The sequence below is a fragment of the Mirounga angustirostris genome, unplaced genomic scaffold (assembly GCF_029215605.1).
Source record: "Mirounga angustirostris isolate CCGP_5_RB_7025 unplaced genomic scaffold, mMirAng1.0.hap1 SCAF_138, whole genome shotgun sequence".
Taxonomy (NCBI): Eukaryota; Metazoa; Chordata; class Mammalia; order Carnivora; family Phocidae; genus Mirounga; species Mirounga angustirostris.
The window spans coordinates 81846-106760 of NW_026991846.1; the positions used below are offsets into that span (position 1 = coordinate 81846).

Below are 24915 nucleotides of genomic sequence, written 5' to 3' on the forward strand. Positions count from 1 at the left end.
CATTGATCTATGTGTCTGTTTTTGTGCCAATACCATACTGTCTTAACTACAGCTTTGTTATATAGCTTGAAGTCAGGCATTGTGATACCTCCAGCTTTGGTTTTCTTTTTGAACATTCCCCTGGCAATTCGGGGTCTTTTCTGTTCCATAGCAATTTTAGGATTATTTGTTCCAGCTCTGTGAAAAATGTCAATGGTATTTAGAAAGGGATTGCATTGAAAGTTTAAATTGCTCTGGGTAGCATAGACATTTTAACGATATTTATCTTTCCAATCCATGAGCATGGAATGTTTTTCCATCTCTTTGTGTCTTCCTCAATTTCTTTCATAAGTGTTCTGTAGTTTCTAGAGTATAGATCCTTTACCTGTTTGGTTAGGTTTATGCCTAGGTATATTATGGTTTTTGGAGCTCTTGTAAATGGAATTCTCATTATGGAACATTATGAATATTAAGATAAATAGCAAGACATCCAAATCTAGACCCATAATAGCGTAACTGCAGTAAACACACAAAGAAAAAGAATTCTTTTCTCCCCCCCAAGAGTAAAATCTTTAAAGCCACCAAAAACTGTGGGGAAAAGGAGCAGAGTGGGGAACAGATTATGTTCAAAGGAGAAACAGGCAAACAGCTATTTTCTAAAGAGCAATTATGAAAGACAAAGGGCAGTGGAATGACATTTTCTGTAGGATCAAAGAAAATAACTATTCACCTAGGATTCTCTATGCTGTGAAAATGTATATCAAGAGTAAGAGGAAATAAAGACATTGTTATTTATTTTTTAAAGATTTTATTTATTTGGAAGAGAGTGAGAGAGAAGGAGCGAGAGAGGGAGAACAAGTGGGTGGAGGGGCAGGGAGAGAGGGAGAAGCAGACTCCATGCTGAGCAGTGAGCCTGAAGTGGGGCTCAATCCCAGGACCCTGGGATCCTGACCTGAGCCAAAGGCAGACACTTAATCAACTGAGCCACCCAGGAGCCCAATAAAGACATTTTAAACAGAGATTCATTACCTGGCAGTTCTCACTCATGAAAATTTTAAAGAATGTACATAAACAAATGGAAGAAAAATAATCCCAAATAGAAATTCTGAGATGCAAGAGGACAGGGAAAAAAAATAAATATGTAGTTCAGTTTAAATGGACGCTGACAGTATCATATAAAAGCTATAAAAATGTCGAGTATTTTTTAAAGATACAAGAGAGAATTAAAACACAAAGCAACAATACACATTAGTTTGGAGCCATGCAAATTGAGTTAAAAGTATTCAAAACTCCTTGCATTATCATTATCCATGAACAGAGAGAAGAAAACCCTCACCAAGATATCATCATATCAAGAGTGGCAATGTATGCAACAGACGAATGAAATCACAACTAAATTCAGTTTACCTAAGAAACGCAAGGCTGGTTTCACATGAGCACATAATGTAATTCACCACATTGACAAATTTTTAAAAAATTATCTCAATATATGCAAAACAAACATCTATTATCTTTCAACATTCATGATAAAACTTAGAAAACTAGTAGTATAAGGGAACTTTGTTAATATATTTGTAACAGAAAGACCCTAGGTGACCCCATAATAAATGCCCTGTGGTGTTCTCAGCTTTTATAATCCTTTTCCCTTAAGTGTAGCCAAGATCTGTGACTTGACTCTAGCCATTAGAAAATGGCAAATGTAACGGAATTTTGCAGATACAATTGTTAATTTTGAGTTAATCAGAAGGGGATTATTCTGTGTAAGCCTGATTTAAGCAGGTGAAGCCCTTAAAAGAGGACTGAGGCCTCTCTGCAGTGAAATTCTCCTTGTTGGCCTCATGAAGCAAGCAGCCATATTGTGGAGGCTTACATGGCCAGGAACAAGGAACAGCCTTGCTATAGACTGAATATTTGTTCCCCCCACTCCCAAATTCATGTATTAGGTCTTAATGTTCAATGTAATAATATTTGGAGGTGGGGGCTTTGGGAAGTGATTAAGTCATGAAGGTGGAGCCCTCATGAATGGGATTAGTGCCCTTATAAATAAAGGATACCTGAGAGAGCTCCCGTGGCCCTGTGCCTTATGAGGAAACAGAGGAAGACCAGCATCCATGAACCAGGAAGCCGGCCCTCACTGGACACTGAATCTGCCAGTGCCTTGATTTTGGACTTCCCAGCCTCCAGAATTGTGGGAAACAATAAAATAAGACAGTTTAGCAAGATAGGTGAATCTAAGCTCAATATGCAAAGTAATTTTATTTCTATAAGCTAGCAACAAACAGGAAATGAAATTGATTTTTTAAAATAACATTTATAATGGGGTCAAAATATTAAATAACTGGGAATAAATCTAAAAAATATCTGCAGGACCTTTATAAGAAATTTTTTAAACATTGAGAGTTAATCAATTAAAATACTGTTAGGAAAACTCAGTATTATGTCTTTTCCCTATAAACTATCTATAGATTCAATGCAATTCTAATCAGAATCATTGCTTTGTAAAGCTTGACAAGTTGATTATAAAAGACCTATGGAGCCTTTCCCCCTTTATTCTTTCTATTTCCACATTTTCAGTTCAAAAGCATAGAAACAGAAACAGGGATCTGTGGTGGCCCTGAGTGAGGTGTTGGAGCCTGGATAGAATGGGGAAGGCATAAAAGTGGGAGAGCCACCCTGCACAGTGTTGGAACACCCCTGAAAGGACAACAACATAGAATGTGCTATTGCAGACTGAAGGGAAAGAACAGCCCAGCATGGGTTTTCAGAGCCTGTGGGGGCAGTCAATCATCTGCAGAAGACGTGGCCTGGCACAGGGTGTCTGAGAAAGGAGATATTTACATGTCTCAAAGTACTTCCCCCAAAATACTAATTAATTATAAAGTGGAAAGTTAACATTCCAGAGGAGAAACCTGGCAGATATTACCTCCAGGATCAATGCTAACATGACCAACAATGGGACAAATCAAAATTGTAGGTCTCATGATAGGATGCAATGAGAAGAGTAGAGGACCACTTCATACTCTTGCTAAAAATGTATGAAATGATTTTTTTAAAAAGATTTTATTTATTTATTCATGAGAGACAGAGGAGGAGGGGGAGAAGCAGGCTCCCAAGGAGCAGGGAGCCCGATGTGGGACTCGATATCAGGACCCTGGGATCATGACCTGAGCCGAAGGCAGATGCTTAACCATCTGAGCCACCCAGGCTCCCCTGATCTGAACTTTTTTAAAGTTGTTTTTTTCTTGGTGTTGTTTTTTTCTTTTTTGTAATTTGTCAGAGAGAGAGAGAAAACACAAGCAGGGGGAGCGGCAGGCAGAGGGAGAAGCAGGTTTCCCACTGAGCAGGGAGCCTGATGCAGGACTTGATCCCAGGACACCAGGATCATGACCTGAGCCGAAGGCAGTTGCTTAACCAACTGAGCCACCCAGGCGTCCCTGATCTGAATTTTATCATAAGGAGACATAAGAAAAACCCACATTGAAAGACATTCTACATTACTGGAATTAACTGTTTAAAAGATTAAAAGTTGTGAAAATTAAGGAAAGACTAAGGAACGATTCTAAACTGAAGGAACTAAGAGACACAACATCTGAATTAAATACATGGCTCTGAACAGGACCTTCCTTGCGTATAGGATATTACAGACAAGTGACAAAACTTAGAAATATGAGGATTAAATGATAGAATGTACAGGGTGCCTGGGTGGCTCAGTTGGTTAAGCGTCTGCCTTCAGCTCAGGTCATGATTCCAGGGTCCTGGGATCGAGCCCCATGTCGGGCTCTCTGCTCAGTGGGGAGCCTGCTTCTCCCTCTCCCTCTGCCTGCCGCTCTGCCTACTTGTGCTCTCACTGTCAAATAAATAAAATCTTTAAAAAAAAAATGATAGAATGTATAGTTGACATGGTTTGAATGGGTGCACTTATATGCAGATGCTTTCAATAAATACATGATAGTACTGTAAATGTATTTTCTCTTATGATTTAAATAACATTTTCTTTTCTCTAGCTTACTTTATTGGAAGAATATAATATGGAATACATATAACACACAAAACACAGTTTCATTGACTGTTCTGGTACCAGTAAGTTTTCTGGTCAACAGCAGATTATTAGTAAAGTCAAAAGTTGGGGAGTCAAAAGTTATTCACGTATTTCTGACTGCAATGGGTCAGTGCCCCTAACCCCCACATTATTCAAGGGTTAATTGTATTAGAGCTAATTGTCTGATTGTCAGGGTCATATTTTTAAGTTTTGTCACTTGTCAGGGTTGTACAGTAGTCATGTGGAATGTACTGATTTGTAGGATATAAATGCTATGGCAATCAGGCATAATCTAACAATTTACTTGCAAATGGTTCTGGGGGAAAACGTTCTTTTCTCTTTCTCTAATTTTTCTTTTCTCTAATTTTAAGACTGTCTTCAAAAAGTAAATCAAAAATAAACAGAAAAGGTGAAAAGTTTTAGGCAAATCTTATTTCACCATGAGGAAAGAGCTATGAATCAGTACTTAAAATTAAAATTATACATAGGTTTTATGGCACTATAAAAATTGTAATACATACAAACATTGACAATAGCCTTAGCAGCAATATATCAAAATGATGTCTGTGTAAATCTCCAGGTCCATATGTAGTAATATAAACTGGAAAATACTAAAAGGCTATCAATTAACACCCCTGAAGTACTAATGACAATTTGGTTGGTTGGGTGCTGTTTAAAAAGCTGGTATTTGGGCAGCTTGAAGCATGTAAAACCCAACAGTGCTGGTCTCCATGTATAAAACCTGCTTAAAAGTTAATTAGGTGCCAAGAAACATAGCTTAAAATATTATATAAACTTTCATTACACACATGATCCAGAACTATTTTCCTTTATTCAAGATTTTCACACGATATGTTTAGTAGGACACAATTAAGATGTTATACAAACATCCAGTAAATAAATTTTTAATGTTTGTCTTTCAGAACATATAATTTTTCTTCAAAATCTGTAAATATTCTTTTGAAGATTTCACTAGTAGATCGTCATTTACATGTGATTCATAAGTAGATTCTAAAGAGGAGGTCATACACCATGAGTCTGATTCAAATTCAGCAGCAGCTGAAAAGAAAAAGAATTACATTCTTTATCTAAAATACTTTGTAGTTAACTACAAGTTAGTAAAAAACAAAGTTGAAGCCTTATGAGTGTTAAAAAGAATGAAAAACATCTACATAGAACTACAATATAAAATACAAGATTACTTTTAAATATATTTTGCTCATGGTTGCCCAGTGAGTTAATTGCTATTGTGGATAAATATCAGAGCTTCTAGTTTTCTCATTACAAGATGAAATTACAAGATGATGACAGAGCCCACCCCTGAACAATCATATACTAGAAACTGAAAAATCAAACAGGCAATTTTAGAGTTGAATATACCATGACAGGTATAAAACAAGACACTATAAGAACACACAAAAGGGACATCCTAGTTTTCTATCAATACTGCCTGCTTTTTGGTGGAGGTGATATGTAAGTTGATACCTGAAGTACAAGGAAAAAGTGGGCCAGGTGGAGGGAAGACACATATACAAAGAACATATACAAAGAGTGAGGAAGAACACTTGTGGAATTGCAAGTAGTCTACGCTGAAGAGGTGCTAGAGCAAAGCAACAGAGTAGGGTAAGTAGCGACAGAGAAGGCTGAATAATCTGGCAAGAACCAAATTGACTTGGGTGTTTTTATTCCATATAAGGAACTTGGAATTTTATTCAATGGCAAAAGGTAAACCAATGACTGGAGATTTAAATATCACCTGTCAAGTGACAGCTATATGGACTATAGTTGCTTAACTATTACTAAGACAAGTCTGAGTTTTTTGGTCTTATACCACTAGCAGAAACAAGAATTTGAGAAAGCCCACATATTCAGGTTGACGGTTCCATAGGAATGGCAGAAGTGAAGGAAGATTATAGCCAGAAATAATAATAGATACATAGACATTTGGATATTTTTTAAAGTCTGAATGAACACGATGACTAAATGAGGAATAAGTAAGTTCATCATTATGTTAATGCTTTACATTTTTTATTGGCTATATATTTAAAAAAATTAATGTAGTACCTATTATCCAAACCATGGAAAGGGATGCCATTTACTATTCATAGTTTATTTCAGAAATCAATGACCATCTTAATTCATAAATTTGGCAACATACCTTCTAGTTCTCTAGTTATATTCCTTTCCATCTCCTGCTGAGATATGTCCATCTGAAATAAGTCAAATATTATTTATAATGTTCAAGTTAAACAAGAGACATTATTGTAGGAACTATATATAGCTTATGAAATGTGGTCTTTAAATAACACTTTTAGAGACTAAAACTAAGTTAGGGATTGCTGAAATAGAAAGATAATGACATAAATAAAATAAATCCCTACTTATTTTAATCTTAGGTAACTGAGAAGAAACATATGTAATGCTATTTAGATGAATCTGATAAAAAGTACAATTAATATTGGTCTATTGAATATACATACTTTCTGGAAGAAGAGGAAGATGGCGGAGGAGTAGAGGACCGTAGTTTTGTCCGGTCCCTGGAATTCAGCTGGATAGCTTTCAAATCATTCTGAAGACCTGTGAACTCAACCTGAGATCTAAGAAAAGAACTGTTGCAATTCTACAAATAGGAAAGCGACCACTTTCTACAAGGTAGGAGGTGTGGAGAAGCGAATCGGCGGTGATCCATAGGAAGATAAACCGTGGGGGGGAGGGAGCCTCCATAAGCCAGCTATCAGAAAGTGATAAAGCAGTGGTGTGCAAATCAGAACTTGTAGAAGTCTGCTCCGGTGAGGGACATCCTGCTTGAAAGGCACTCAGGTGCAGAAGCAGGGTGGAATCCTAGGTGGGACGGCCTTATCTCAGGATCCCCAGGGTCACAGAAAGAATGGGGGTGCCTGAGTATGGGAGAGTTCCCAGGCATTTGAGCAGTGAAGCCGGCTGCAATCAGAGAGCTGAGGAGGGGGCTTTCAGCTCAGTGTTGCCATAAACCACAAACTGCAGCCAGTTGGGCGACCGCTCTCAGAGCAGGGGCCATACAAGTGGCAGAACCAGGGCAAGACCTCCCTCCCTCTCCCAGGAGGAGTGGCACGAATGCATGCCACAGGAGACTGCAAAGTTTGGAAACTCCAAAGGGGGTTGCATGGCTGAGATAAAAATGTTCAGTCACAGGCTGGGTGTACACAGAATGCAGACAGAAACCAGGGAGGCGAGAGTGATTGACAGCTTCTCCATGAGGGCACACTGAGGAGTGGAGGGTGCCAGCTTTCAGCTCCCGGGCTGGACACTGGGAGGCTGACATTTTCATTCTCATCCTATAAAGTGGTGTGGAAAGCCTTCAGGGAACAAAAGCCACATAGAGCAATCCCGAGGCCCGGACTTAGCCTGGCCCCCTGGCAAGGGCAGTGCAGTACTGCTGGAGCAAAGACTCCTGAGAATCAGCACCACAGGCCTGTCCTCCAGAAAATCAGCAAGAACATCCGGCTAAGACCAAGTTTACCGATCACACAGAAATGCAAAACTCCAGCACTAGAGGAAAATACTATATAGAATTCATGGCTTTTTCTCATGATTCCTCAATCTCTCAATTGTAATTTTTGTTTTCCTTTTCAACCAATTTCTTATTTTATCAACTCGTTTTTTAAAACTTTTTCAATGTTCATTTTTATAATTACATTCTATACTTTCATTGTATTTAATTTTATTTTTGCATATACAGAAGTTTTTCTTTCTTTACAATTTTGGGGTGTAGTTTCTTCTAACAAACAGACCAAAATATACCCAGAATCTACTGTATTGCTCTGTTCTCATCACCTGTCTGATTATATTCTCTTTCGCCTTTAATTCTTATCTATTTTTTTGGTTTCAGGTCTCCTCTGATTTGTTAAGAGTAGATTTCTCTGGGGTCGTTGTTGCTATTTTAGTATTTCGTTCTCTCATTCATCTATTCTTCTCTAGACAGAATGACTAGATGGGAAAACTCACCTCAAATAAGAGAACAAGAGACAGTACTGACTGACAGGGACCTAATCAGTATGGATAAAAGTAGGATGTTGGAATTAGAGCTTGGAATAACAATTATAAAGATGCTAGCTGGGCTTGAAAAAGCACAGAAGACACTACAGAATGCCTTTCTGGAGAAATAAAAGAACTAAAAGCTTAACAAATCGAAATCAAAAGGCTATTAATGAGATGCAGTAAAAAATGGAGGCTCTACAGTATGGAGGTTCCTCAAGAAGTTAAAAATAGAGCTACCCAATGACCCAGTAATTGTACTACAAGGTCTTTACCCCAAAGATGCGAATGTAGTGATCAGAAGGCGCACCTGGACACCAATTTTTATAGCAGCAATATCCACAATAGCCAAACTGTGGAAACAGCCCAAATGTCCATCGACAGATGAATGGATAAAGAAGATGTGGTATATATACATACAATGGAATATTACTACGCCATCAAAAGGATGAAATCTTACAATTTACATTGACGTGGATGGAAATGGAGGGTATTATGCGGAGAGAAAAGTCAATCAGAGAAAGACAATTATCATATGGTTTCATACATATGTGAAATATAAGAAAAAGTGCAGAGAATCGTAGGGGAAGGGAGAGAAAACTAAAATGGGAAGAAACCAGAGAGGGAAACAAACCATGAGAGACTCTTAACTATAGGAAACAAACTGAGGTTTGCTGGAGGGGAGGTGGGTGGGGGGATGGGCATGAAGGAGGGCACGTGATGTGCAGAGCACTGGGTGTTATATACAACTGATGATTAACTGAACACTACATCTGAAACTAATGATATATCATATGTCAGCTAACTGAAGAGAAATTTCAGGAGTGCCTGGGTGGCTCAGTTGGTTAAGCGGCCGCGTTCGGCTCAGGTCATAATCCCAGGGTCTTGGGATCGAACCCATGGGCTCCTTGCTCAGCGGGGAGTCTGCTTCTCCCTCTCTGTGCTCTCTCTCTCACTATCTCTGTCTCTGTGGCAAATAAATAAATATGTTCTTTAAAATAAAATGAAATTTTAAAAAATTTATCATATACATATGGGTAATGGTGAAATGAAACATTATTTTTTTAAAGATTTTATTTATTTGACAGAGAGACCAGCGAGAGAGGGGACACAAGCAGGGGGAGGGGCAGAGGGAGAAGCAGGCGCCCGCAGAGCAGGGAGCCCAATGCGGGGCTCGATCCCAGGACCCTGGGATCATGACCTGAGCCGAAGGCAGATGCGTAATGACTGAGGCACCCAGGCGCCCCAATAAAACATTATTTACTTATCTTTTCCAGACGGACTGAGCTATACTTAATAAAAATTATGTATTTAAAATAAAAAAAAAAATTGGAGGCTCTGCTATGATAAATGAGGCAGAAAGGAGAAGTAGTGATGCAGAAGACAAAATAAAATGATGGAGTATAGGGGCACCTGGGTGGCTCAGTCGTTAAGTGTCTGCTTTTGGCTCAGGTCATGATCCCATGGTCCTGGGATCGAGCCCCGCGTCGGGCTCTCTGTACAGCGGAAAGCCTGCTTCTTCCTCTCCCATGCCCCCTGCTTGTGTTCCCTCTCTTGCAGTGTCTCTCTCTGTCAAATAAATAAATAAAATCTTTTTAAAAAATTTAAAAAAATTTAAAAAATGATGGAGAATAAAGAAACTGAGAAAAAAAGAGAGATAAACAACTACTGGATCATGAGGTGAGAATTCAGGAGATAAGTGATACCATAAAGTGGAACAATAGTAGAATAATTGGGATCCCAGAAGAAGAGGAAAGGGGGGGGTGGCAGAAGGTATATTTGAGAAATTATAGCAGAGAACCTCCCTAATCTGGGGAAGGAAACAGGCATTCAAATCCAGGAGGCACAGAAACCCCAACCCCCTTCAACATCAATAAAAACAGGTCCACACCTCAACATAGAGTAGTGAAGCCTGCAAATTTCAGAGACAAAGAGAAAATCCTGAAAGCAGCTCAGCACAAGAGGTCCTTAACCGACAAGGGTAGAAACATTAGACTGGCAGCAGACCTAACCACAGAGACCTGGCAGGCCAGAAAGGACTGGCATGATATATTCAGGGTGCTAAACGAGAAAAATATGCAGCCAAGAGTACTGTATTTATCCAGCAAGGCTGTCATTCAAGCTTGAAGGAGAGAGAAAGAGTTTCCAGGACAAACAGAAACTAAAACATTTGTGATCACTAACCCAGCCCTGCAAGAAATATTAAAGGGGATCCTTTACGCAGAGAGAGCCCCAAAGTAACACAGACCAGAAAGGAACAGCGACAATGTACAGAAACAGTGACGTTACAGATAGTACAATGGCACTAAATTCGTATCTTTCAATAGTTACCCTGAATGTAAATGGGCCAAATGCCCCAATCAAAAGATGCAGGGTATCAGATTGGATAAAAAAGCAAGACCCATCGATATGCTGTCTGCAAGAGACTCATTTTAGACCCAAGGACACCTCCAGATTGAAAGTGAGGGAGTGGAAAACCATTTATCATGCTAATGGACATCAAAAGAAAGCTGGGGTAGCAATCCTTGTACCAGACAAATTAGATTTTAGACCAAAGACTGTAATAAGAGATGAGGAAGGACACTATCATAATGACTTAAAGGGGTCTATCCAACAAGAAGATCTAACAATTGTAAATATGTGTGCCCCTAACATGGGAGCAGCCAATGACATAAACCAATTAATAATAAAATTAAAGAAACACATTGATGATGATACAATAATAACAGTGAATGACACACTGGACTGTGGGAAACAGACCTCCACAACAACCACTGGTGCATGTTCGTTCAGACTCCGAGATCTCTGAGAAAACTCGATTTGCTGGGTTAAAAATAAGCCGAAAGGATCAGAGTGAATTGCCCTTGGGACGTGTGTGGTCTGTTCTAAAGTACGCAGCAGAAGATGTTTTGTAGATAGGAAGCCACCTGTAAACAGCACACTGTGCACTCCCCTCTTGGTTCCCTTGCCCTGTAAATAGCACACTGTGCACTCCCCTCTTTGTTCCCTTGTCCTGCTTTAAAGATTCTTATCATACACGCGGGACTAATCCTATGTACATGGAAGAATGTGCCTTACTAAGCCCATGCTGTAAATCATTAGAGATCTATAGCGCTGTAGAAGGTATATAAGATTATGGAAAATAAACCTCGGGACCTTGGGCTGATTGCTCGGGGTCCCCTGTGCCTCGCAAAACTGGCATCTCTTTTCCTCAGTTCCTTCACCGCCCCAGGTCCACGACTCTCTGAGGTCGACACTGGACCAGATGCACTTCACTGATAGATTCAGAGCATTCCAACCTAAAGCCACAGAATACACATTCTTCTCGAGTGCACATGGAACTTTCTCCAGAAGACATCACATACTGGGTCACAAATCAGGTCTCAACCGGTACCAAAAGTAGGGGATCATTCCCTGCAGAGTTTCAGACCACAACGCCTTGAAACTTGAACTCAATCACAAGAGGAAATTCGGAAAGAACTCAAATACATGGAATGTAAGAGCATCCTATTAAAGAATGAATGGGTCAACCAGGAAATTAAAGAAGAATTAAAAGAATTCATGGGAACAAAGGAAAATGAAAACACAACTGTTCAAAGCCTTTGGGATGCAGCAAAGGCAGTCCGGGGAGGGAAGTAGAGAGCAACAACAGCCTTTCTCAAGAAACAAGAAAGGTCCTAAATACACAACCTAACCTTACACCTAAAGGAGCTGGAGAAAGAACAGCAAATAAAGCCGAAACCCAGCAGGAGAAGAGAATTAATAACGATCAGAGCAGAAATCAATGAAATAGAAACCAAAAGAACAGTAGAACACAGCAACGAAACTAGGAGCTGGCTCTTTGAAAGAATTAATGGGATCGATAAACCCCTGGCCAGACTTAGCAAAAAGAAAAGAGAAAGGATCCAAATAAATAAAATCCTGAATGAAAGAGGAGAGATCACAACCAACACCAAGGAAATACAAACAATTTTAAGAACATATTAGGAACGACGATACGCCAACCAACTAGGCAATCTGGAAGAAATGGATGCATTCCTAGAGAGGTAGAAACTACCAAAACTGAAACAGGAAGAAACAGAAAACCCGAACAGACCCACAACCAGCAAGGAAATTGAAGCAGTAATCAAAAATCTCGCAAGAAACAAAACTCCAGGGCCGGATGGCTTCCCTGGGGAGTTCTAACAAACACTTAAAGAGGAATTAATGCCTATTCTTCTGAAGCTGTTTCAAAAAATAGAAATGGAAGGAAATCTTCCAAACTCTTTCTATGAGGCCAGCATTACCTTGATCCCAAAACCAGACAAAGACCCCACCAAAAAGGAGAATTACAGACCAATATCCCTGATGAACACGGATGCAAAAATTCTCATCAACATACTCGCCAATAGGAGCCAACAGTACATTAAGAGGATTATTCACCCCAACCTAGTGGGACTTATTCCTGGGTTGCAAAGGTGGTTCAACATCTGCAAATCAATCATCGTGATACGCTACATTAATAAAAGAAAGGACAAGAACCATATGATCCCCTCAATGGATGCAGAAAAAGCATTTGACAAAGTACAGCATGCTTTCTTGATTAAAACTCATAACGGTGCAGGGATGGAGGGCACATACCTCAATACCATAAAAGCCATGTATGAAAAGCCCACAGCATATATCATTCTCAATGGGGTAAACCTGCGAGCTTTTCCCCTAAGGTCAGGAACACGGCAGGGATGTCCACTCTCACCACTGCTGTCCAACATAGTACTAGAAGTCCTAGCCTCAGCAATCAGACAATGAAAAGAAATAAATCGTATCAGAATTGGCAAAGAAGAAGTCAAACTCTCACTCTTTGCAGGTGACATAATACTCTAGGTGGGAAACCCAAAAGACTCCACCCCCAAATTGCTAGAACTCATACAGGATTTCAGCAAAGTGGCAGGATATAAAATCAATGCACAGAAATCAGTTGCATTTCTATACACTAACAATGAGACAGAAGAAAGAGAAATTAAGGAGTCGAACCCATTTACAATTGCACCAAAAACCATAAGATACCTAGGAATCAACCTAACCAAAGAGGCAAAGGATCTGTACTATGAAAACTATAGAAAACTCATGAGAGAAACTGAGGAAGACACAAAGAAATGGAAAAACGCTCCATGCTCATGGATTGGAAGAACAAATTTGTTAAAATGTCTATGCTACCGCTACCCAGAGCAATCTGTGCATTCAATGCAATCTCTATCAAAATACCATCAACTTGTTTCACAGAGCTGGAACACATCATCCTAAAATTTGTACGGAACCAGGAAAGACCCCGAATAGCCAAAGGAATGTTGAAAAAGAAAACCAAAGCTGGTGGCATCACAATTCCGGACCTCAAATTCTATGACAAAGCTGTAATCATCAAGACAGTATGGTACTGGCACAAAAACAGACACATGGGCCAATGAAACAGAACAGAGAACCCAGAAACGGACCCTCAACTCTATGGTCAACTAATCTTCGACAAAGCAGGAAAGAACAGCCAAGGGAAAAAAGACAGTCCCTTCAACAAATGGTGTTGGGAAAAGTGGACAGCCACACGCAGAAGAATGAAACTGGACCATTTTCTTACACCATACACAAAAATGGACTCAAAATGGATGTAAGACCTAAATGTGAGACAGGAACCCATCAAACTCCTGGAGGAGAACACAGGCAGCAACTTCTGTGACCTGGGCCACAGCAACTTCTTGCTAGACACATCTCCAAAGGCAAGGGAAACAAAGACTTCATCAAGATAAAAAGCTTTTGCACAGCAAAGGAAGCGGTCGACAAAAACAAAAGACGACTGACAGAATGGGAGAAGATATTTGCAAATGACATGTCAGATAAAGGGCTAGTATGCAAACTCTATATAGAAAGAACTTATCAAACTCAACACCCAAAGAACAAATAATCCAGTCAAGAAACGGATGGAAGACGTGAACAGACATTTCTCCAAAGAAGACATTCAAACGGTCAACAGACACTTGAAAAAATGCCCAACATCACTCGGCATCAGGGAAATAAATACACATCAAAACCACAATGAGATATCAGCTCACACCTGCTGGAATGGCTAAAATGAACAAGTCAGGAAACAACAGATGTTGGCAGGGATGCAGACAACGGGGAACCCTCTTACACTGCTGGTGGGAATGCAAGCTGGGACAGCCACTCTGGAAAACAGTATGGAGGTTCCTCAAAAACTTGAAAATAGAGCTACCCAATGACCCAGCAATTGCACTACTAGGATTTACCCCAAAGATACAAATGTAGTGATCCGAAGGGGCACCTGCATCCCAATGTTTACAGCAGTTTTATGTATTTGAGAATGAGAGCTAGAGAGAGAGAGAGTGCACGAGTGGGGGGAAGGGCCGAGGGAGAGGGTGTAGCAGACTCTCACTGAGCAGAGAGCCTGAAGTGGGGCTCTGTCCCAGGACCCTGGAATCATACCTGAGCTGAAGACAGACACTTAACTGACTGAGCCACCAAGGCACCCCTCAGTACCCTACTTTAGACCCCATTTTGGGCATTGAATGAAAGGATACCTTTTATAAGAAAGGTCTAAGGAAGAACATTCTAGATGGGAATACTTGTAATATACAGTTGATCCTTGACCAACGTGTGTTTGAACGGTACAGGTCTACTCTACTTACACATGGACTTTTTTTGATACTGCATTGGAGTGTCTTTTCTCTTATGTTTTTCTTAATAACATTTTTGTTCTAGCTTATTTTATTGTGAGGATATAGTATATAGTACCTGCAATGTACGAAACACGTGTTAATGGATTATTTAATGTTATGGGTAAGGCTTCCAGAAGATAGAGAAATTAAGTCGAACTAGGCTATTAGTAGTTTAGTTTTTTAGATTCCATGCATAAGTGAAATCATATGGTATTTGCCTTTCTCTGAGTTATTTCACTTAGCAAAATACTGGGTCTACCAATGTTGTCACAAATGGCAAGATCCCATTCTTTTTTATAGCTGAGTAATATTTCATTATATACATATAACACATCTTCTTTATCCATTCGTCTATTGATGGACACTGAGGTTGCTTCCATACTCTCGTTATTGTAAATAATGTTTCAAAAAACACAGGGGTGCATACAACTTTTCGAATTAGTGTTTTCATTTTCTTTGGGTAAATACTCAGTAGTGGAAGTATTGAATTGTATCATATTTCTATTTTTAATTTTTTGAGGAACCACAACACTTTTTGACAGTAACATTATATTCAGGATTTATAAAACGAATAATCTGACAACATTACTAGACAGGCCTTGTAAAATTAATAACTCAATACCACTTGATGGGAGAAACTTTTATTGAAGCAATTTTATAATACCATTAACAAATACTATGTAAAATATAAACTACTTTTTCATATGACGTGACTTAAGGAACTACCAATGTAATGTTATTATCTTTTCCCCAAAAGCTCTTTTCCTAAATATTTACTTCTGTGACCTTTGTTTATTTCAAGGTAAGAATTGTGCTTCGTAGAAATAGCTTGAAGTCCATTAATAAATAGAACACATCTGCAATTTTATTTATACTTTTCCATTTATCAAAAATATAGGCGGGTAAGAAAATTATACACAGAAAAACAATGTACCAATGTATCAGCAAATTTTAATTTGAAGAATTATTAACTAGAAGGATTTTCTCATAACTGTTAGTTTTCAAACTATGCCCATAGTAATCTAACGTTCCACTGGGGACAAAGCAGGATTGAGGGACAAGGAAGTCTACAGGTGTAGTCTCATCTCTCCTTTAGCTAAACAGCTCTACCTGTCTCTGTTTTATATAATACAGTTTAATGCAAAAAAAAAAAAAAATTCAAGTTCTATTCTTTGGGAAAAAAGTTTTTCCAAAGGTATAAAAGTCACTCACTTCGTCAAAGTCCCTAATTTTACATAAGAGACAAAAAGGCCCCAGAGAGATTGCAGTTTGCCTGAGGTCAAAAAACCACCTAGCTGCAAGCCAGGAATGTGGTTTAGGTCTTACTGAGCCTAGAGTTTTATGCCAGTTACTTCCTCATATTCAGGAACAATGCATGCATTTTTAACTATAACTCAGAGAATATGAATACATAAAACTTTGTCATGTGGCTCAATAATGTTCAGGCATTAGGCACAAAATAGCTTTCTAACTAAAGTATAAATTTTAAAGTCATGAACAAAAAGAAAGGAACAGAAGTTATCTTAACTCCTTTTAGTAACAGTCAACATGTGCAATTTATAAGCATAAATTTTTTTAACCAAAGGACAAGGAACTTGAAGGAGAAAATCTTTAGTCGAACCAAAGAACCTGAAACTGAGGAAATTCTTCCTTGAAAGAATTATTCATTTCCTTCAAATAAAACTTTGTTTATCCAAATCAATCAACAAATGAGTTACCTATGTTGTGGGTTATTTATAGCAAAATTTAAAACGCACAACAGATTTCTCTTTACCATCTAGCATGCTCTGTCCAACCTCTCATCATTAGTTGGTATGTACAAAAGACATGATTAACTTTAATTAGAATTTAAATCAAGTCAGAAATTATAGGTAAACCTTCATTTCCATGTGAGGACTTTTCTCTACCTTCCTCACGACAGGAAGGGAGATTTACCTAAAGGGTGAATTTGGGAGAAGGCACTAAGCAATGCATACATGGTTCCAAATCTCTTCTTTAAAAAGATGTGCCTGCCATAGTAGCATGAATTCAAGTCTGCTCTCATCTTTGTGGGATGGGCATCAAACATTTGTTCCTTCCATTACAACTGTGTGTGGAAGTGCCTAATTTGGGATAAAGTACTGGGAAGCTCGCTGTGGCTACCTACCTAAACCATATCCTCCTATTTGTTAGTATGTATTACTAATAAAGTTACTAAGCTTATCTCCATCTGCCTGACTCCTGTGTTCTCAACTCAGAAAAAGAAGAGCAATGTCATCTGCCACCTACTCCACCACAGTTCCAACAAGAAAAATGACCAGACAACACTTAGACATGTTTTCTTCTTCCTTGACTTTATAACTAACATTCATTCTTCAAAGCAACATACTTTAAAGAGGGAAAAAGTTGAAAAGAACAACTTCAGAAACAAACATAGAAAGTCAGCCAAAATGAGGAGACAGGCGAGTATGTTCCAAATGAATGAACAATGCAACACTTCAGAAAAATAACTAAATGAAACAGAGATAAGTAGTCTACCTGATAAAGAGTTCAAAGTAATGGTCATAAAGATGCTCAGCAAACTTGGGAGGAGAATGGATGGATTCAGTGAGAACTTCAACAAAGAGAACATACAAAGAAGAACCAATCAGAGCTAAAGACTACAATAACTGAAATGAAAAATACACCAGAGGGAATCAACAGCAGATTGAAAGCTGCAGAACAGACCAGTGATCTGCAAGACAGGGTAGTAGAAATCCTCCAAGCCAAAAAGAAAAAAAAGAATTTTAAAAATGAGGATAGGTTAAGGGACCTCCTAGGATCGAGCCCCACATTAGGCCCCCTGCTCAGGGAGCCTGCTTCTCCCTTTCCCTCTGGCCCTCCCCTCCCACTTGTGTTCTCTCTTGCTTGCTCTGCTCCCTCTCTCTCTCATAAATAAATTAAAATAAAAAAAAAAGGAGGGGTGCCTGGGTGGCTCAGTCATTAAGCGTCTGCCTTCCACTCAGGTCATGATCCCAGGGTCCTGGGATCGAGCCCCACATCGGGCTCCCTGCTCAGCAGGAAGCCTGCTTCTCTCTCTCCCACTTACCCTGCTTGTGTTCTCTCTCTGGCTGTCTCTGTCAAATAAATAAATAAAATCTTAAAAAAAAAAAAAAAGGAAAGGCCATAACTAGAAGTAAAAAAATTATGAAAGAAAGTTTTATTGGGGGGCGCCTGGGTGGCTCAGTCGGTTAAGCATCTGCCTTCGGCTCAGGTCATGATCCCAGGGTCCTGGGATCGAGCCCCACATCAGGCTCCCTGCTCCGTGGGAAGCCTGCTTTTCCACCCTTCCCCTGCTCTCTCTCTCAAATAAATAAAATCTTTTAAAATAAGAAAAAGAAAGTTTTATTGGTAAAAGCAAACATACAGTAGAGGTAATAGATCAATCACTTTTATAAAGCCAGTATGAAGGTTAAAAGACAAAAGTAGTAATATCAATTATATCTACAGTAATTAGTTAAGGGATACACAAAATAAAAAGATGTAAACTAAGACATCAAATAAATAAAACAAGGTGGGGTGTAAAAATGTAGTGTTTTTAAAATGTGTTTGAACTTAAGTAACCATCAACTTAAAATAGACTGCTATATACATAGGATGTTATATATGAACTTCATGTGATCACAAACCAAAAATCTAAAGGCATCCAAGCATAACACTAAAGAAAGTCCTCAAATTAGAAGGGAAGAGAGCAAGACAATAAGGATGCCGAATGAAGGAACAAGATTGAGGCCTCATTTACCACAAGCCTATGCTACTTTTGTCTACATTAATAAGAACGTGAATATACCATCAAAACCATAAACCTATGTGCATTCATTGAAATGGATATTTTAATAACAATGACACAAAGGAAACTAGCTGCTATTTAAAGACTCCCTATCATTCCCATCTTAGTCATCAATCATTCAACTGATGGCAAGGTAGATATATGTGAACTTCTTTTTAAGAATTCAAATTGTGGGGCGTCTGGGTGGCTCAGTCACAGTTAAGTGTCTGATCTTGATTTTGGCTCAGGTCACGATCTCAGGGTTGTGGGACTAAGCCCTACATCGGGCTCCACACTGAGCATGGAGCCTGCTTACCCTCTGCTCCTCACCCCCTGCTTGCACTCCCTCTCTGGAAAAAAAAAAATCAAATATTTGCTTGATTTAGCTATTTAGAAAATGCTCTACAACTGCTCAAGACATTTTGTAAAACGTGAAATAGAAGTGTTATAAGTAAAAAAAAATGCTATAAGTAAGAAAGCAATTAAAAATGTACTCTCATGTGAGAAAACAGGTCATGAGACTGGGCCCTATGTAGGGTTCCATGCTCGGGGGGGGGGGGGGGATCTGCTTGAAAGTCGCATGCTCTCTCTCCCTCTTGTGCACTCTCTCTCTCTAAAATAATACAATCTTTAGGGGCGCCTGGGTGGCTCAGTCGTTAAGCGGCTGCCTTTGGCTCAGGTCATGATCCCAGGGTCCTGGGATCAAGCCCCACTTCGGGCTCCCTGCTTGGAGGGAAGTCTGCTTCTCCTTCTCCCACTGCCCTTGCTTGTGTTCCCTCTCTCACTGTGCCTCTGTCAAATAAATAAATAAAATCTTCAAAAAAATAAAATAAAATAAATAAAATCTTAAAAATAGTAAAATATGTCAGTTTAGTTATATTTACTAAATAAAGTTAATAATAGGTATCTCTTGAAAGTAAGAGCTCCAGGAACTAAAAAAAAATCGTAAAATTTCTGTCTCATTTCTTTATTAGCGCATATAATTATGACTTTTACTTAGTGTGTGTTAGTTAAACAACTCAGAATTTCACCAAATTAAAAACAAAAATTATATCAGAAATCTGAAACCCAAGGGCAAAAAGATAACTAACCTTGGTCAAGAAAGTCTCAACGCCATTCTTTGTAGGCCGTGAGCTTGAGGTAGGAATCACTAGGTTTTCTCTCGGAGCAACATATCTATTGAACAGTGAACTATTATTCATATTTCTAACAGAAGGCAATTCTAGGACAGGGCTCATAGCAATAGTATTAATCAAAGACTTTTTTTGCTGTGTCTCCACCAGAAGTTTGGTACTGGTCTCTGCCAGCTTCTCATTAGTCCTGTTAAGATTACAAAACACAATGCTTAGTATTTCATTTCTCCCCAAATCATTCCTAAGTGACTTGCATTTTTTTAAAGTTTCCATAATAGTAAACAGAATGTGCCATTAAACGGTGTTTTAACACTGAAAATGTGACAGAGCAGACCTACAATATATAATGATAGGTTTAAAATTGCTCTAAAGGACATATATTTCTAGAGGATTCCTAACTAACAAGTAATTCAAATTAAGGAGGGACAGAAATGGCTATTAGTGATGCACATGGCTTAACAGGTAATACCTGCTGCCTTCTGGAATGGCTGGACTTAACAAGATTCTTGAGGATGCCATTACACATACTTATATTTAGTAAACCAGGATGCCATTACATATACTTCTATTTAGTAAACCAGTTTAGAGATATAAAAATATAAAACCATCCCAGGGGGCTGGGTGCTCAGTCAGTTAACCATCTGCCTTCGGCTCAGGTCATGACCCCAGAGTCCTGGAATCGAGCCCCTGCTTTTCCCTCAACCTCTGCCTGCCGCTCCCCCTGCTTGAGCTCACTCGCTCGCTCTCTGTCAAATAAATACATAAAATCTTTAAAATAAAAATAAAAATAAACCATCCCTCAAAGACATTTTCAAGCATTGGCTTTCACCACTCTTGCACATTTCACTCATTACCTCAGAGAAATTGAGCATTTGGCACTGAGGAATAATTTAGACCAACAATTGCTAGATGGCAGAGTTGTGATCAGAAAGAAATAAAACAGCTCCAGAGCCAATTAGGTTATAACACAGCTACCAGGGTACTGGAGGTGGAATCTACCCTTTCTGTCTTTCACCCAGCCCCTCCTCATGTCCACCATGGTGCTTTTTTTAGCCACTTTGGGAATTATACTGCCTTTCGGCCCCTAGGGGAATCTTTTTGTATTTCACATGTATACTTTTATGTAAGGTAGAAAAACTATAAAGAACAGTTTGTTTCAAAGCACCCTCTATTTGGTAATAATAACAAAAATCACAATCAAAAAAGTAAATTTACCAAGCTGCCAGGATGTGCAGTTGGGTTACAGATGTATTCTTCCAAAAATAAACTCACTAATATTAATAAACTCATTTCTATTTAGGGCAATTCTGACAAACAATTTTATAATAACATGCTGTCTAAATTATAAAGCTTCTAACCATTAGCTTAAAGACTAGGAGATCAGATTAACTGAAAATATTAAGGGGAAAAAAATAAAATCATGTAAAACCAAAAAAAGGAGGAGAGATGCAAACTGTCTTGGACGAACATTTCAAAGGTAAGTTCTTTTACAAACATCATTTTCCAAAATTAAACTATCTAATTGGCTTTCACTTCCTACTCATCTCATGAACCTGGCTCCATAAAAATTACACTTTAGAGGCAAATTAACAAGCTAAATCTATTTTCTATGATTCTGTTTTAACTTACTTGTTCAGTTCATTTGTCAATGACATTCGAACTTTTAATTCTTCTAGGTAGAGTTGCTTGTATTTTTCCAATTCTGTTTTATTAAAATCTTCTTGAGAACATTTCATTCTGGATAGTTCAAATTCTAGTTCTTTAATTCTGAGTTCCATTTGATTTCTTATTGAAGCATTATTAGCTTCTCTTAACTGTCCTAAGCTTTCTTGAGATGCTACTTGTGTCTAAAGCAAATTAAAAGCATACTTTTAAAATAAGTTATAACCTGGGTAATTATAGTATATTTCTTTCCTTTAGTTTTGAGTCAATGATTCAGAGAGCAATTGTAAATGTGAAAAAAAAGCTGAAGCGTAAAATATTTGTCATCAATGTCAACTGAATTAAATCTGAATGATAAAGTTCAATCATTCTTATATTAGAACTCATGCAATCTGGTAATTCAGAGAATAATAGAATCATTTAAAACTTTAAAAAAGTGAACAATACAACTTAAGAATAATTCAAGTACCGGGGGTGCCTGGCTGGCTTAGCCGGTTGAGCGCCTGACTCTTGGTTTCTGCTCAATTGTGATCTCAGGGTCATGAGATAAAGCCCTGTGTCATACTCAGCATGGAGTCTGCCTGGGATTCTCTCTCTCCCTCTGTGCATCCCCTCACCCGTGCTTTCTAAATAAATAAATAAATATCTTAAAAAAAATAATCCAAGTATGGTACAATTTTTTTTTTTTTAAAGTAGGCTCCATGCTAGGCTTGATTTCACAAGCCTGAGCTGCTCAACCAACTGAGCCACCCAGGCACCCCATGGTTAAAATTTTTAAAACACCATCTTTTCTTTTCCTGTCAATAGTCTTGTTTTATACCAAGTGATCTTAAAAAATAAAATGATTCTCTACTGTGAATCATTCTGAAAAATCAATTTAGTGAGAATAATGATGAAAACTGAAATTTTTTTTTAAAGATTTTATTTATTTATTTGACAGAGAGAGAGATAGCGAGAAAGGGAACACAAGCAAGGGGAGTGGGAGAAGGAGAAGAAGGCTTCCTGCGGAGCAGGGAGCCCGATGCGGGGCTCGATTCCAGGACCCTGGGATCGTGACCTGAGCCGAAGGCAGACGCTTAACGACTGAGCCACCCAGGCGCCCCGATGAAAACTGAAATTTTTAAAGAGAAGGAACAAATGCTTCCAGAAATTTACCAAATTGCTATAAAGGAAGTAGAGGAAAACTATACAATGCATATAACCAAAATGTAACTTGCAGTGAAATGATTAAAGCATACTACAGATCAATAAATTAACCTGGAAAAACAGATTGGCTTCTTTTAATTTTTCTGTTATGTCCAATCTTGTTCTTTCTTCAAGCTCCCGTTTATAGTGTTCTATTTTACTGTATTCTACCATACTGAATTCTACATGACTTCTGAGGTTTACTACTTGTTCCAACTTCTTTTTATTCTTCTCTAGTTTTTCATATTTCTTCTGCATTTCCTTCATAGATGTTAACTCCTGGGTAAGAAGCTGGTTGTTTGCATCCAGGTATAGACATTTTGAAGACGCAGTTTCCAGTTTTGCTGTAAGATCATCAACCTGCATGAATAAAATAATACAGTTTGGAAGTAGAGTGAAAATAGTCTAATGCAAAACTATGACCAAGTTTTTTTTTTAAAAGATTTTAAGTCTCTACACCCAACACGGGGCTCAAACTCACAACCCCCAAGATCAAGAGTCACATGCTCTACTGACAGAGCCAGCCAGGTGCTCAAATTTTAAAATAAATTCATTTTCAACAAAATGTTATCTATATTGTAAGTAGAGTCTTGGAATGTGGAACCTCAAATAACTCAGAAAATCAAGAACAAAATTAAAACCACTAGTAGTTACTAAAGGAGATCTCTGCTATCGTTCTCTTTGCCACACATTTATACTTTTATTTTTCTATGATTGTTTCAGATCTTTCCTTCACAAAATAACTGTAAGTCATCTCTTAGTAGAAAGTCTCTTAACCCTTCCCTCATCTTAACACTCCATAATTTTTTTTAAAGATTTTATTTATTTACTTGAGAGGGAAAGAGAGCAAGAGAGCAAGAGTGCAAGAGCAGGGGGAGGGAAAAGCAGACTCCCCACTGAGCAGGGAGCCCAGCGTGGGGCTCAATCCCAGCATGCCAGGATCACAACCCAAGCCAAAGGCAGACACTTAACTGACTGCGCCACCCAGGTGCCCTGGTACTCCATAAGTTTTAAAGAAGTTTTAGGAATATCATATTGACTTATGTAGGTCTCAGCAAATAAATGCTTACCAAAATAAGACTTTGAAAATAAAACTCTAATTAATGAATCTATAAAGACTGATTTTAATGCCATAAGCCTTTTTCTGAATTACAAATGTTTTATGCTAATTTGAATTGCATTCTGAGAAGAAATGATTTGCAAGGTTAAGAAATCGCATCTCTCAGTAAAAAAATTTAGTGAGATGATCCATACATTTTTGACCAAAAAAACCCCCCAAAAAACCCCCTTAATTCAACAGTATTATAATCCTTTGTTACATCCCACAAAATAAGACAAAAACAACCAAAAAACTTGCTGGAGTTTCAGTGATGCTGAATTGGGAAGAACTTCTTTCTTTTAGATATGATTGGTAAGACAAGATGAGTGGATGTGGTGGTTTTATAAATTCTTTGACACTTCTCCCATGACAATCCCCCCCCCCCCTTAATATGTGCTGGCCTTAGTAACTGGTTTCTAGTGAATAGAATATGGCAGAACTGCTGTGTGATTTTTAAGGCTAGGTTACAAAATGTGAGATAGCCTCCATCTGACTTTTTCTACAGAAGCTCACCCTTAGCATCCAGCTGTTGTGGGAAAGCCCAGGCCACCTAGTGAGTCCTCATGCAGATACTGCAGCTGAGACTGCCTCAGCTAACATCCTAGTCAAAAAGCAGCCTCAACAGCCAAACATGTGCATGAACAAGAACAAGGTTTTAGATGATTCTAGTTCCCAGCTTCCAGTCATCCCAGCTGATGCCAAATGAAGAAGAAATGAGTTGGCCTTACTCAGCCTTGTCTAAAGATGTGTGAACAAGATAAATGCTGTTTTGAGCCACTGGGTTTTGAGATGGTTGAGTATGCAGCAATAAATAACTGGCACAGATACTGATATTAAAAATGGGGTGCTGCCATTAAAAACAAAACAAACTAAAAATAAACCTCCTTTGAACCAGGAGGTAGGTGGAACCTGAAAGGATGTAGAGAAGAGTAAGAATGAAAACCAAAAGGGCTTCCAAGAAACTGTTAGTGGAAACCTGATGGCCCTTGAAGAGGCTTACAGCAAAGGTTTCTAGACAAGTGAAGAAAATGACACTAGAGGGAAAGGAACTCATGCAACAAACCACTTGAAAGGAAACTCATAGGGGAGATAAGCTAAAGAAACACTATTCAATATGAAGGAACCAGGATTTGCTGGGTTCAAATATCTGTTTCTCATTTACAGCCTCTCCACATGTTGAATTGTCAAATAATGCTAAAATAAATGGCTTCTGGGTTAAGAGCAAATCGAGGAAAACATGGTCTATGGATGAAGCCAAGACTATAAAACCCTTTATTAAGACCTCGGAAGGTTTTAAGGTGTGCCTCCAATTT

The 24915-nt window shown here is 38.5% G+C and overlaps 1 protein-coding gene across 1 annotated transcript in view; it reads right to left on the reverse strand.

Moving 5' to 3' along the window:
* Positions 1-4838: 4838 nt before the first annotated feature.
* The window catches only part of LOC135363369 (ankyrin repeat domain-containing protein 26), a 37773-nt gene continuing 17696 nt past the window's right edge, over positions 4839-24915 (reverse strand). The window contains exons 3-7 of the mRNA XM_064583921.1: positions 22576-22863; positions 21286-21503; positions 19615-19843; positions 6177-6228; positions 4839-5077 (exon numbers count right to left, since the gene is read on the reverse strand). Of these exons, the coding sequence (XP_064439991.1) occupies positions 4938-5077; positions 6177-6228; positions 19615-19843; positions 21286-21503; positions 22576-22863 (927 nt within the window). The 3' untranslated portion in view covers positions 4839-4937. The remainder of the gene's footprint in view (positions 5078-6176; positions 6229-19614; positions 19844-21285; positions 21504-22575; positions 22864-24915) is intronic.